This window comes from Drosophila montana, unplaced genomic scaffold, assembly GCF_035044405.1.
Source record: "Drosophila montana isolate Dmon_TW-CO22-7 unplaced genomic scaffold, ASM3504440v1 contig_3200_1, whole genome shotgun sequence".
NCBI lineage: Eukaryota > Metazoa > Arthropoda > Insecta > Diptera > Drosophilidae > Drosophila > Drosophila montana.
In genome coordinates, this window is record NW_026998080.1 from 5,163,547 (window position 1) to 5,178,875 (window position 15,329).

Below are 15,329 nucleotides of genomic sequence, written 5' to 3' on the forward strand. Positions count from 1 at the left end.
TTGCTATTTCTTGTAATTGTTACATTTCCATCCAAAAGTAAACATGTAGAGACAAAAAGAAGTTTGTAGATATCGGCATTTGCTTTGCATTATAATCATAAATATCCATTTACATATATACTCATATCAGATATATATTCTTGATCAATATATTTAAAGTACTAGGAGGCGCAACACTATACATTCAATATTTCTGTTTTTATTATAGATTTATTTAGTTTCTCTTCATTCTGCTTTACCAGCTGCTTTGCCCTAACTGCATCAATACCACTGCCTGTTGCCGTTTTGCAATCCATTTATACCTATTTAAATTTAATGCTGTTAGTAAACATATGTTTTTGTTTTTTCTTTTATGTATATAAAATTTAGAAGCATCTTGGTGCTTTAGAAGTAATTTGTTGTCTATTTGTGCTCATAATAAGTTGTGTCTCTTATTTGCTGCATTCTAACTGGCATTTGAAATAGGCTTGATTTTAATATTAATGGTAATTTGTGTTCATGCTGGGGTGAAGGAGAGCTGTGCAGGCAGTACATATTTAGTTAACGCGTATATCGCGTGTTACGAAATATTTGGTAATATTATATTTTGCACTTTGCTTTTGTCTTTATTTGGTTTTTGTACACATGCGTGGAAATTCTCTAGAGCCATATAGGGAAACAAAGGTGTCTCTTTATAGTTCAGTTTGTGTTAGCTAGTTTAAAGAGTTTTACAGTTAGTTCCTAGTTAACAAGTGAGGTTCGGTTGAAATCTTTCTTTACTATATAAGTAGGTATATTTTACTGTTTCGGGTTTCCTCCCACTGTGGAGTTATGTACCTAGCATGCTTGTGATGCTGATTCTAAAGACATTTATATAGCAATAACATTTCTTGTCTCGTACATATAGTAAAGCGCTCTACTAATTCTTTTTATTAAACAAAAAATAGTACAAAATAAATGCCCTATATTTGTGCTTAAAGCATATTGATGAAAATGTACACTTGAAATGCTTTGCTGGATCTCTTAAAATAAGTTTAAAAGAAATGCAATAACAAATGGCATACAAATCGAATTAAAAATAAATAAAAACAATGCGCATAAGATTTGTTTCACATTTAGGGTCAGCTTGGGCAATGAACGTTAGTGCACTTAAGCTTAATTTACAGCACGTTGCGAAAAACCGATTTCTCATTTTCGTTTTTCGATTTTCTCATTTGGTTTATAAATTTGAAACAAATCCCAAGCAAAATTATTGTTTTCTTAGGTTATTAATCAGCGAAAAAAGAAATAAACAATATACGCCCTATAAATTACATAAAATACATAATATGCTCGCCCTAAATATCATTTACATATAGTTCTCAGATCTTACACATATACACATATGGTATAGTAATTGGTAACCTACTTAAAAATGGCATGTGGGTGACATGTATGCGCTTCACATACTTTATACATTACATATTACATTATACATATACATACAGTACATACATTTATATATCGAGTTGGTATAAATTGTGAGCGACAACAATATCCATTTAATTTGCATATTGAATTTGTTTTGCTCCGCATTGGTTGGTTGGTTGGTTGGTTGTTTAGCCTATGGTCTAATTGAGTTACATATACATATAAAGTTTTGGGATTCTCGAATCACTGCACGTATAGCATGACATGACAGCATGTTGTTTCACACAATGCTCCATATTTCGACTAATGACTAATACTAGAGGTATAGCTAAACCTAAGCTACAATTTTTGCCTAAGACAACGATCAGCTGCCTGCCATGCAATGTGTGGAGGGCTGCTGTCGGCTACTGATACTCTCGCTGTTTACTTGGCCAACGGCTCCAGGTAGCAGCGCACAGTATTGTTCTCATCCAGCATAGCCGATAAATGACGTGCCTGCTGTTGTTGCTGATGCTGGATATGGTGTGCAGGAGCATGTTGCGGGTTGCTGTGTGATGTGTGCGACGACGAAGATGTTGTGGACTGCGGTGATAGTTTTTGTAGCTGCTGACGCTTTTGTGCGGGCGTCTGATTGGCCGGTGGCAGCGGCGGTCCTGCATTACCATGGCCAAATAGCTCGTTTACCGCCAAGCGTGCGCTCGGTGACTTGGCATTCTGTTGCTGTTGTTGCCGGTATGCGCCACGCATGGAGCCCTCACCAACGCCGCCGCTAACCCCAAAAACCGCTCCATTGTGTTCTGGATGGGTTATTGATGCTGTTTGGGCCGACGCCCCATAATCCAAGGGTAAGCCATTTTTTCGCTGCTGGCGTCTGCAATTAATCAAAAAGTTAATTTTTTTAACTATCGAACATCAAATTGAGTGTCTTACTGAAACCGCCGTTTAAAATCCTCGTCCTGAAGCGCCATTAGACGACGCATGCGCTCATCACTTTGAGGCGGCAATCCGTGAGTATCATCATCAATATCGCTATCGTTATCTTCATCATCACAGACGCTGTCGTGCAGCTGCTCCGCTGCCGTCACCTCGTCATCATACTCATCATCGTCATCGTCGTCGTCATCATCCGCTACACAACGTCGTGGCGGCTGCTTCTGTTTTTGTTGCTGCTGTTGATTTCTAGAGGTAACGCTGCCTCCGCTTAGACTGCCACCACAATAGCGATTGCCTCCGGCAGCTACCGCGGCGCGCATACTGTTAAAGACGCCCGTACCAACACTGTTGTTATACACTTCATCCACGTCAAAGTCGCCTACTTCATAGTGCTGCCCATCTGAATTTCGGTTACTCAGAATCTCCTCATAAACAGGCCCACCATCGCCGCCACCATTGCTGCTCCCGCCTTGATTGTAATAGGCATCACCGAGGACCATGCCCATGCCTTTTCCCAAGCCCATCCCCTGGCTAAGATCACAGTTGGAATGCTTATTTCTATACTGTTGGCGCTGCTGTTGCGCTAACAACTCCTGTTGGTACTGCGCCATGTGTGGCGGAGGCGCTGGCAGTTGTGGTCCACCGGCACGTCGCTGCTGATGCTGCAAGTGCAATAGGTGTGCATGCTGTTCCGCCTGCTCTTCATCCGAGGATAGCTGTTGCTGTTGCTGCTGACGTTGCTGACGCAACTGCTGCTGCTGTAGCTGTTGCTGGTAGTAAGCTGCATTGGGTGGGTCCAGTGCCTCGGCATAGTGTGGATAAGCTTGAGATGCTGGTGGTTGTTTCAAGCCGCTGGTTTTCTTGTACGATGGGTAAAATAACACCTGGGAGGCGGCCGTAACACGACTGTGAAGAGAGCCGCTGGGCGAGGCGGGCACAGCGCCGGCATTACCTCCGCGCTTCTTTTTGCCGTGCTGGTTGTTGTGTTTTTGCGTCCAATAAAATACCTCATGCGCCTGTGAAGGCGAGGCGCCCCCAACTCCACTTACTCCTGCATTAACAGTAACTCCAGTATTGTTGTAGTACTCTCGCTGACCTGCCTGCGGATGTTTCCAGCTGTAGTAGTCTGGCTGATGATAATATGCCTCGCCCGGCTGTTGGAGCTGTTGCTGCGGCTTATGTGCAAATATGAGATGCGTAGAACCAGCAGAGCTTGTGGGTGATGCATGCCCCACGCTAGCCATGCCAGTAGAGCGCAACGTTCCTCGTTCGAGCACCACCGCGCCAACTGGCGTTGGTTGCAAACTGCCCGTTAAAAGTCCACTTTTCAGCGTGCGCCGCTGCTGGGCTTCGCTTAGCTCGCAATCGGAGCCGGCGCCCATGATGATTGCATCGTCGGCGGCTGGCACTTCGTGCTGCTGTTGCTGTTGCTCCACTGCACGAGCTTCGTCGGTTGCGCTCAGCGGCAATTTTGACTTTGACTTGGAAAGTGTGCCAGCGGAGTTGTTGGCGACGCTTCCGACGCCTGGCCCGCCATTACCAGCGACAACACCAGAGGAAATGGATGTTTTTGAGCAACGCAGGCACTTAGGTAGCCAGGCGTGTTGGCGCACATATTTGCGATACTCGCGCCGTATCTTCTCGTTCTGTATACAATGAAACACAAATATGTAGAGGCCTAACAGCGTGTTGAAACAGATAAAGCAGTAGCCATAGATGGTGGCCACATCCTCGTCCAGTTTGGCGCCACGCAAATATAAATAGGCGCAGCACCAAACAGCGCTCAGGAGCAACAGAAACACAAACGAGCAGCGTATGTCGAAGCTATGCAAATAAACACAAATACATTAGCACATGACCTCCGGATCAATATATATAGGCTGCGTCACATACCGCACGTTGGCTAGGCGCGTGTGCTCCTTAGTCTTCAGTGTAGTACGACTTTTGCGACGCATGATGATCCACGACAAAAAGGTGTAGCCAATGGCCGCCTGTACAGAGAGTCAGGTATTAGGCAATGAATGCAATTGAGTGTTTAATACAGAAACCTACCACAAAAAATATCAAAATGGGTGCCACAAAGGTTGCATAGAAGAGCGCATTGGCTTCCATGAGGACACAGTAATCATTTTGCGTGTAGGTGCTCGGATCGATTGCCAGAGAAATGGCCACGACAGTAAGTGAGAGGCCATATGACCACAGATAATAGCAGTTCACCTTTGGCGTTTGATCCACTTCCAGGAGCAGCTCATCAGATGTGAGCGTAGAGTACGAATGGAAGGCTGAACATAAGTGGGAAACGTAAGTTAAAAGCTGCGCTGCGCATAACCTATTAGCGCTTACCTTCGTAGCAAAACCAGGCGGTGCCCGAGAGTATGGCACAGTGCAGAAAGATAGTTATGAACCCACAAAATATGCTTGTTTCGGTCTGTTCAATTCCCAGCAGAAAGAGCAGCTCAATGGCCAGCAGGCAAATGTAAATGCTGCTATAGATCGAGGTGCGTGCAGACTACAGAAAGAGAGATTCAGAGTGGGAGAGAAAGAAAATTCGAAAAAAATAAGTTGACAGTTGAAACAAAATAGCGCTGTAGATCGAAAAAGTTTTGAGTAACGCGGGCGACCCAAACAGAAAGGGAGTCAATGTTTCTTCTGAAACATTTCATATTTGGTTCTAAATAATAGTTCGTTTGCTTCAACATAGCAGATAGATTGATAGATTTAAAGACTTTTGCGGCCCAACTTAATTTAGATAACAATAATTTTGGTGGCTTTTGGTGGTGAAAATATCCAAAAATAAGTAAATAATGCATTATATGACTGATACAACATTTAGCGCATATGTGTATGTAATATAAAAAACATGAATGTGAAACAAGGCACGAAACAAGCAGATAAATGTAACAAATATAAAAATAATACAAAATGAATAAACACAAAATACAAATATTTACAATGCAAAATTAGAAACATTTTTTATTATTAATTACAGACACACACAAAGAAAATTACGAAAATGACAAGAGAACTAAATGCATTAATATAATCTTGTTTTAAGTTAATTTGTTAGACAAAGAAATGCACATAAAAATAATTAATTTGTTAATGCTCAATCTTGAAAGTACTCACAAAGTTTTTAAAGCATGCCAAAATGATATATTACTATTACACTTAAGGAAAATGCGCTAAACTTATTTAAACTACAATAACTAAGAAAATATCTATTAGAGGGTCAAGGCCAGGGCGTGTTTTGTGTTTGCAAAGTACAAATACTTTAAAATTAAAAATAAAAATCAAATAAATTATTTGAACTCTATACGCCCGGGCCTTGCACTAAAGTCTTCTGTTTAGAATTGTGTTAGTGAAGTTTACATATACAATTTAAGTTACTTAAGCTTTATATCACATGTGCAGGTCCAAAGGCGCCGCCGCAATTTTATATCTAACTATCTAGACAATACACATATCACTTATACATGTCTTGCCTATGCAGTTATATATATATATTGTATATATTGGTATGTATATCCTAGCCTAGCCTACAATTGTGTGATTCTTATTGTTTTCACCACCACCACCACTTATATTGCAAGTCATCCATGTTAGCCTGCATAATGATGTTGTTCGTGTCCAGCGCGTTACTGCCATCGACATTCAGATTATGATTGTGCTGTGAGTGCTGCGCATGTTGATGATGTGGCTGTTGTTGTTGTTGTTGTTGCTGATGCTGCTGTGTCTGCTGTCGCGTTTGCAGATAATTGTGGCTAATATTCAAATTGTTGCTGGCCGCAGCATTGGCAGCAGCCGCACCCACATGGGCCGCATGTTGCTGCAGAGCAGCGGCTATAGACGCAGCCGCCGCCGCAGCAGCAGCTGTCGTCGTCGTGGTCGCTGTAGCAGCCGTTTGAGCTCCATGAGGATGCAAATTCAAATTGAGATTGTTCATTTGCATGCCGCGTTGCGGCTGATTCATGTTGTTGTGATTATTGTGACTGTGAGAGAGCACTACAGCAGCAGCGGCCGCAGCGACCACCTGTTGCTGCTGCTGTTGTTGCTGCTGAACATTATAATTTAAATTGTTGCGATGCGAGTTGCGTATGGAGTTATGCTGTATAAAATTCGTATGCTGTTGCATATTGTTGTTGTTGTGGTTATTGTTTGGGCCAGTAGGCGTTGTAAGTGTTAGAGATTCATGGGTCTGATCGCGTATATTATTCTGTTGGCGTCTGCTACTCCCCGCGCGCTGATGCGGCAGCTGCGTGGAATTTGCGTTTCTTACCTTGACGAAGACGCCATTGAAGAGCTTCAGGGTGAGCAGCGCTATTATGATGAAAACAACACAAATAGCGACGCTGATGTAGATAAATATACGCATATTTCCATCAAACATGGTGAATAGCGAGTGCTGATGCTCGTCGACGACATCCATAAGTATTGCAAAGTTGGTTAAATGATTGCAGCTGCAGACGCTGTGCGTGCGATTCGTGGACTCGAGACTGCAGCCATTAACGGACCAGGCGCTGTAAGTGTAAATTAATCTATATATCAGTATGCCTATTACCAATTATGCTAAGCGGTTATTTACTGGTCAATGTAGTTCCAATAAACGCAGGTGGGATTGCTGACATTTTCCGTTTTCAAGTGCTTCAGCACTAGCGTTATCGGGTGCGACAGCTGACTGTGGCGTCCCTTGCCCAAACTGGCTGAGATAACCTTACTGTTGAGTATACGAATACGCTGCTGCATATCTCCAGTGGCGGCATCAGTATCGTTGGATAATATAGCTGTGTTTCGTACTGTGTAATATACAGGCATATACGCTTTAGTATTTTATATATTATTATTGCGGTAATATTTCTTATATTATTGAAATGCTTTCGTTTCTGTTGTCAATTTTTGCTCAATGGTTACGTTGAACCTTTAACTAAGAAAACTCTAGTCGGAAAACTCTATTCTCCAGATGCAGCTCGCGCTACGTGCTCGCTTGCTCCAGCTTTAGCAAAGATATATACCTGATCTGTATATACTTGACAATAAGTGACATATATGTTTAAAATTGCAAGTCTCTAGTTCTTATAGGTCATGAGACCCACTGGTTCCCACATGCAGACAGACTGACTTGACTAAGTGGGCTTGGCTATTGGTGCTGACCAAGCTAGAAAGATTGAAAATGCTTCCTTCTGCCTATATTATTAAGGCGTTGTGTTGGGTCTATATGAATAGAGAGCTACCACAATAAATTTGGTATCTGCTCTTCGTAAAATATTCAAAAATTGCAGTTTTGGATTAAGGTTCTGATAAAGTAATCTAATGTATATTTTGCAATTATATCAGTACTAATTAGTTCATTAAACTTACCATAGCTGCGTGCACTCTTTAAATCGAAATGATCATAGCTTGGCTTCAGTATGGACTCCAAACGATCAAAGGCCGCAAACACAATGCGCACCAGGCCGCCCTCGCTGTTCTCGATTAGTGCTGAACGAGGCAATTCAATGCGATCGGAGCTAAGTGGCCATTGATCAGAGTCGGGAAATACGACACTGCCATGAATGTTTTTTGTTTCCAATACGCGGACAGAGAGCACTAAAAAAGGGTATATGTGGATTAGGCTATATATATCAAACAGTTGTTTATTAGATCGGGTACTTACATATATTTTTAACCTTCTGCACTACATTGCGCTCCCTGATTATGGTATCGGCCAGCAGAAAAGCGTTGTACTCAAGACCAGTTAGCAAGGAGGTGGCAACGCGCATTTGATCCTCTGGATTGAGATCCAACCACGAAGATAGTTGCGATTCGTCAAGTAAATTGGAACCAGTTTTGACAACGCCGTGCAGCAGCTCCATAATAATAGCTTCACGCTGCCGCTGATCGGGAAACGTTTCCTTATCGTGATGCATCTTCTCAGACATGGTTTGTATGATCTTGGTAGTGACAAGCATATCGCCACCATAGAGCGTCTTACTGCTGGTTACCTCGGACAGATCGTTGGCAATCGAAATTAAAGAAGAATCGCGTTGGTTAACACGCATCTCGAGGCTATTCAGCCAAAGACTGCGACACTGCGTCAAATCCGGCGTTAATGGATGCCACGTGGGTTCAAAGTTACGGAGACGCTGGTTTTGGTTGACCTTATGTGCCATGCTTACTGGCGGTTCACAGCTGCTGCTGTTGTGCAAGCAATCACCTGCAGAGTTGGGCGGTATTGGAGTTGTGCTGCTGGCAACTGGCAAATCATCGTCATATTCATCGTAGGCCGCATCAGGTAGACGCTTCATCAAGACACAGCGCCATTTCGCAATGCCGGCAGCGCCGCCTGGACATGGTTGTACATTGACATCGCCTACGCGAGTCATGTTCCAGAAAAGATTCCGGGCATGCGTCGGACCGCAAAACAATTTAGACTCATCATCTGTGCCCATACCAGCCGCATTTAAATTGATATTGTTTATAGTGCGCACCACACTTCCTGCTCCAGTCCCACCAATATTTAAGCTGCTATTTGTAGCACTGGCCACAGTGCCTGGTGTGCGATTAGGGGAACTTTTGGTAGTGAGCAGTGTGCCATCGTCGCTGCCGGCACCACCCACGCCCGTTAAAATGCGTGTATTGGATGGAGACGTAACATTGCCAGTGCTTCCGCTGCTGCTGGGCTTGGTGGGTACTGTCTCGTCCGTGTGGTGGTGATGATGATGCAATTGAGGTGGTGGGGGCAATCCATCATGTCGACCACCCGGATGCTTGGTAGTTGCACTGGTAACGCCCTTGAGTCTTCCACCAGGCAGCGTGGCCGTGCTGCTGCTGGGCGTAGAATGCGTGGGCGGCACTGCATTGATGCCATGAATGCCCACCACACCTGGCAGGCTGGGTAGACGCGGCGGCGGTGGTGGTGGTGCCTGTATAAGACCGCTACCATTGCCGAAAATGGGCGGTCCATTGCTGAGTACCCAAGGCGGTGGACTTGGCCTATTGGTAGTCGTCGACGTCTGTGCCGCCGAGATGCATTGATAATGCGCTTCCAAATATTTGTGAGTGCCTGGACAGGGATCACCAAACATGCTGGTGGCCGCCAAAACACTGCAGCTTTGCTTGTGAGAACATCTGTGAACCGAAAGCATTTATTAATTACTAAGTGCAGTTACATCACTTAAGGAAACTGCAGTAAAAATTTCAGCTACCATATCTAGTACATTAGACAAGTAACTATTACAAATCATTTCAAAAAAAGCGTACAGAGTATATAATTGTACAGTGATAGGGTAGCTCCCATTTAAGCCAGCTGTTGGGGGAGGTAAAAATGCTTTATTTTAAATTCGTTTTAAATTCTCGGTGCTATTTTATTGCTCTGCGGCAATTGACAATTGACTCGAGCTAAACCAAAAACTTCTTAATATAATCAGAAATTGTAATTGCCATCTCAACATAATGGCATAAATATTTACATTAACATTATTGACATCAGGACAATTATAAATCCAAATTGGTGAATAATTGTTTGGGAATAATTTGAACTAACTTTTTTAAATTGCTGTTCGCTATTGGAGTTTTCACTGTATATGAATGCTTGTAGGTATAGGACATTGTTTGTATATATAAATATTACTTGAATAATTCGATATACGCTTGTAGAAGGCATTATTCTTTTGACACGAAACGTGTAAAGAATTGAAAGAATAGTTACTGAACCTACAAAGAATAGATATTCTAGGACAGTATTAATAGCACAGTTAACATGGCAAATAGGTAGCGCGAAAGTGTGAGTCGGCCATATGGGATAACTAAATCTATCATTTGATCATAAAAGTATGTCATGCAATGCCATATAATTGCAAGGGTATTTGATATTTGGCACTATTTTCATTTACAAAAGATAATAACAGAACATTGGCGAGTTAATGAGTCTTACTTTGAGTTTAGCACGGTGAGGCTCTTGGGAAACATGCAATTGACGCTCCACTCCACATTGCCGTGATCATTGCAGATAGTGATTGAGAAGCGTCCGTAGTTGGCCCGTATCAAATTGATTAGGTCGCCCGGTTCGCATTCAATGGTGAGTTTCTTACCTTCGCAGGCGTAGGCGGTTTGATATTTGGGTGCTGCAAATGTTTCTACATGAGTTTGGTATTCAGATATTGTTGTTATCATTCAATAAATAAAGATATATATATATTATATGGATATGTGAAATAGAGAAAATTGTTATTAGCGCTGCGTTGATTTGTTGTAGTTTGGTTTGGTTTTGGTTGGTGGTTGGTTCTGCAAAGACACTTACGCACTATATATGGGGGCATATCTATATACAAAAACAAAGTGAATATTTATATATATGCATCATGATACACGCTTTTTCGTTGCCTGCGATATACTTAGTATGTGTGGTGGTTGGAGGGTCGTTAGCGATGCTTTGTAGCAAGTAGAATAGTAGTCATAAATACCAAATCCTGCCAGGCAATGCCCCATGCCCAATCAACTCGCAGGTCGGCCTCCGTCTCGAGTGTTATCAATTGCTGTCCGAGTTTATTGAACTGTAAGACAAAGTTTCGGCATGATGTACTTATTTGATACGCTTGCTGCTGATAAGTAAATAGACAGACAAACGACACAATCATAAAACTAATTGATAGAGTTCTGTTGACAACTTTGGGTCACTCTTGTCTGCTGACAGTTGACAAAAAAATGTTAAAAGCTTAAAGTCGTTTATCGGCTTGATATATAGGTAAATGAGATATTTAAAGAATCATGTTTTAAATTTTTAAAATGTATGTGCTCCGAAAGTTCAATATTACTTGTCTCTGGGGTATACAAATTCAAATGTTTGTACAAAGTGATCATTTACTGGAGGACTCTCCATTTAACAATGTGAGTTTTGAGTTAGCGATACGGAGTTATTTGTTATATCATAATTTGTACTGGGTAAAAAATTTCATTCTTTTTTACACATTACCTGCGTTTTCTCCTTTAATCGTTTATGGTATTATTTTCGGATCAAAATATGGCAATCCAATTTCCTTAGTTACAAACTCTAAACATAACTTAATGTTGTAAATATTATGGCTACTATGGTATTCGGCTAATCTAATAAATAATCCTTGCCACAAGCCTGACATTAATGATTCCATTAGAATCTAATCAGCTAATACATGACTGACCTCTTTTTAGCGCTATTTTTCAATAAAGTGAGGTTGATATGCTTAACTTCAGACAATCTCTTCTTTTTCCTAGCAGGGTAGCCACTTGGTTAAGAAAATCACAAAAAATTTCATTTTGTATGTATTCTTAAAAAATATACAATCTATAATATTTTGGATTTCTGATATGCTGTGCATATAATTAATAATCATTTAATTTTATTAATAAATTTTTATCAATATCTGTATGTGGAATGCATTTAAAATCCAGGAACAATCCAGGATTGCATCTAATAATTTATTGTTCGTTTTTTTATCTACAAAAAAATTCAGGTTGTTGCTTAATGATTCTGATTTCTACAGAATGATTTTCAAAGTATTTGGTAAATGGTTATTTGCTCTGCCGTAAGAAATTTCGACAAGTCAGAAGCATTGATTCAGTTATCATATGTGGAATTCATGAGGTCACACTTACCACAGTTCCCAATTCGTTGGAAGCCATTGCCAGAGCAAGTTACGAACGAGCCACAACTGAAAGTACGATAATCAGGGCATTAGTCACATATGTGTGTGTATGCACATATTTACATATATGTGAAATTGAAGGGAGAGAAGATAAACTAAGTAAACAAGAAAAACAGCAGATAAACACAAAAATTGAGACTATAAATACACATACGACATACGAACATTGTAAATACATACATATATATGTACGTATGTATGTGTGTTTGTAAGAATGTACGCACCCTTCATTTGTCGCTTTTCCAGCGAACAGACTCGTTTTCTTTGTACACTCAAATTGCATTCGTAAAAGTGCAGTCCCATGTAGAGAAAATTTGACGCTGGCTGCGCTGCTGCGGCCATGTCACACACAGACAAACGCACACTAACACAATCAAGTTTTTTCAGCTGCAGCAGAGACTGCGCTGCTTTGGCCAGCGGAGCACCCTTTCTGGCCTTTGTTCTCAGCTCTTTCATATGATTTTTGTAGTACGTTTTTCGGCACAACACCCATAACTATAGTTTTGGGTTTAAGCGCAAGCTTGTTATTTGAACTAAAATTTCAACTTTTTGCGTTTTTGTTAATTTATTTGTATTTTTTCTTAACTATTATAGAACGCGACTGCACTTGCTGACGTATGAGATGTGTTTGAGACGGCGAAGTTGAGAAAGTCGCTTCTGAACGAAAACTGGTTTTGGTTTGAATTAGAGTCGCGTTTATCGTGGCATTTATTTTTGATTTTTAGCTTTTTATTTAATGGATATTTGCACAAAATGGCTTACTGGCATTAAGCCATGCACGAGGATTGATTCTCTTATTATCTGGATATTTAATGCAATTGTTTAATGCCGTTTTATATTTTACGATGGGAGCCCAAATCACACACAACTTTCTTTCAGAAAAATTCTGTATACTTAAATGAATGGTAGTCCATGCGTGGGAGAAGGACGGCAATATAATCAAGCCAATGTACATCTGCGGTGCTGCCAACTTGCTCGCAAGTGCGGGATTATTCAAATTTAAAATGTATTTTCTTTATAAAAAAGCTGCACAGTATATAGAATTAAACGCAAAATATCTAGTTACGGGTAGTTTTATCCACATATAAAGACTAATTGTGAAAAAGAATTATTGAAATACGAAATGAATAGAATCATATGAAAGCGTAGTTCCGGATTTACAGCATACAGCAACTAAATCAGCCTTAAAATCTCAAGTGCACGTGCCTATAATCCAGCTAACTTCTTATCAGACAATTGCTTAGCTGAACTTCCTGAATTATAGTTGCTATAAAATAGTCATTTGATTTGTGGGTGTAGTTCAGTATCGCTTCAAGTGCCAGCGCTTTAATGTGCGCGGATGTTATTATTTTTGCAATATTATTATGGAAAAGGAAAACTATTTAACCACGTTTATGATCGTATTAGTTATTCCGTGGTCCTTACAAGCCACTTCCTCACTTACTAGTACTAAAAAGAAGGATCCAATTAAAGATTGTACACGAGAAATGAAGAACAAATCGGAAATGTGCCAGAACACAACACAAAGCCAGGCGCCGCTTGGTAATCAGACGGTTACGCCTAAGCCAAAGTTGACGGAGTTTCAAATAGATGCCCACAAGACAATCAGCATCAGCAAAGATGATCTCAATGACCTGTTGGACGTTTATATGGCCAAACTAGCTGAAAACGCAGCCACCATCCAGGACAAGGAGAATGAAATAAGTCAGCTACAGTCGAGGGATAAATCGGATGATGATCAATTGAAAAAGTTTCAGGAGCTGTCGGAAACATGCAAGGCTCAAAATATATCATCCACAGCCGCATTAGCCGAAAGGGACGAACAGATCAAGAGCTTGGAATCTAAGACCAGCACGTACGGAGCGAGATTAAAACGAAAACAGCATTTGCTAAGTCTGTATAAAAAACAAAACGAAACTAATGCGGCAACGATTAGCGAACTGAAAGCTAGGCTAAAAGCTTTGGAATACCGGCTCAGAGAAAGAAAAGATGACCTACTGGCCGACTGGGAGGCGGCAACGAACAGTTGTCTGCCCTACGGCAAATCCATTGGAATTCATTTGATACAACTGCCCGACTTTCGACCATTTTTGGTGCCTTGCGACGGACTCAGTGCAGCGGGCGCCGGCTGGACGGTTATCCAGCGACGTTTCGACGGGTCTGTGAACTTCTATCGCAACTGGGTTGAGTACCGCAATGGGTTTGGCAAATTGAATGGAGAGTTCTTCATTGGCTTGGAAAAACTGCACAGATTGACCACGTTTCAGCCGCACGAACTTTATATTTCGCTGCGTCTATTTAATGGCACTCGACGATTTGCCCTGTACGATGACTTTATTATCGGCAGCGAGAAGGAGGGCTATGAAATGAAATTGCTTGGCAATTTTCATGGGAATGCCAGCGATGCAATGCGCACACATGACAAAATGAAATTCTCAACCTTTGATCGGGACCACGACGAATTCACACACATCAATTGCGCTGAATATCATCATGGGGCTTGGTGGTACGACTTCTGCTCCCGCAGGTAGGACCCGAAATTTCCCAATAATAAGGTAACTATTTCAATAAATGGAAATGTTTTCTTTCTCTAGCAATCTGAATGGAAAATACTTTAAAAAGCAAATGGACAATGAACAAGGCATTTTTTGGGATCGCTGGTATAGCTTTAAGTCCCTAAAGTCGGTACAAATGCTCATCCGGCCAAAGAACGCGCACAATAATTAATTACCAAAGGCTTCTATTGATATATCTGAATCTTGATATCTGATATCCGACAGATACAGATAAGCCCCAAGTCATTTCCACGCCCATTATTTGTTTGTATCTCATTTCGTTTCATTGCATTGCGCTTGTGTTTTGCGCTTATTGACACACAAGTCAATGATGCAATTAGTTTTCAGTTTTATTGCAGCAAATTTGACAAATCATATTTGGCGTGTGCATTATTCAGATGAAAAGTACACGTTAGTTCATAAAATGAACAGATCGAAAGCTTGTACATTCCAATGTTTCTCGTTTGAATGGCATTAAAAAGGCAATGATTATGAAAATCACACTTTGTTATCATTGAACAAGTAATATTAATGAAATGTTTTAAAATTATAATGAAAGTAAGTAACATTTAAAGTAAAAAGTAACATTTACTTCTTAATTTTAGTTGGCCTAAAAATATGTTTTCATTAGTTTTTATTTTCACGTTTCTAATTAATTATTTCAATGATATTGGGATGTAATCGTCAAGGAAGGCTAATGAAATATTTTGTTTATTACAATTACTTTTTTTTTAAGCATAATGAAAAACGATTTAGGCTTGCATTTCTTTTTCATTGATAATGAAATGTCATTTGT

The 15,329-nt window shown here is 40.8% G+C and overlaps 2 protein-coding genes across 2 annotated transcripts; one reads left to right on the forward strand and one right to left on the reverse strand.

The window, feature by feature from the left end:
• Positions 1–283: 283 nt before the first annotated feature.
• On the reverse strand, positions 284–12,828 carry Cirl (Calcium-independent receptor for alpha-latrotoxin). Its single transcript, XM_064687870.1, has 13 exons — positions 12,203–12,828; positions 11,929–11,984; positions 10,761–10,850; positions 10,232–10,421; positions 7,973–9,426; positions 7,678–7,905; positions 6,905–7,115; positions 6,599–6,839; positions 4,666–4,831; positions 4,375–4,604; positions 4,216–4,313; positions 2,320–4,146; positions 284–2,260 (listed from the first exon to the last, which is right to left on the reverse strand). The coding sequence occupies exons 3-13, from the start codon at positions 10,783–10,785 to the stop codon at positions 1,813–1,815; spliced, it is 5,118 nt and encodes a 1,705-aa protein (XP_064543940.1). The 5' UTR covers positions 10,786–10,850; positions 11,929–11,984; positions 12,203–12,828; the 3' UTR covers positions 284–1,812.
• A 461-nt stretch (positions 12,829–13,289) lies between these two features.
• On the forward strand, positions 13,290–15,061 carry LOC135431811 (fibrinogen-like protein 1). Its single transcript, XM_064687139.1, has 2 exons — positions 13,290–14,505; positions 14,573–15,061. Exons 1-2 carry the CDS (start codon positions 13,343–13,345, stop codon positions 14,703–14,705), a joined length of 1,296 nt encoding a protein of 431 aa, XP_064543209.1. The 5' UTR covers positions 13,290–13,342; the 3' UTR covers positions 14,706–15,061.
• Positions 15,062–15,329: the final 268 nt, after the last annotated feature.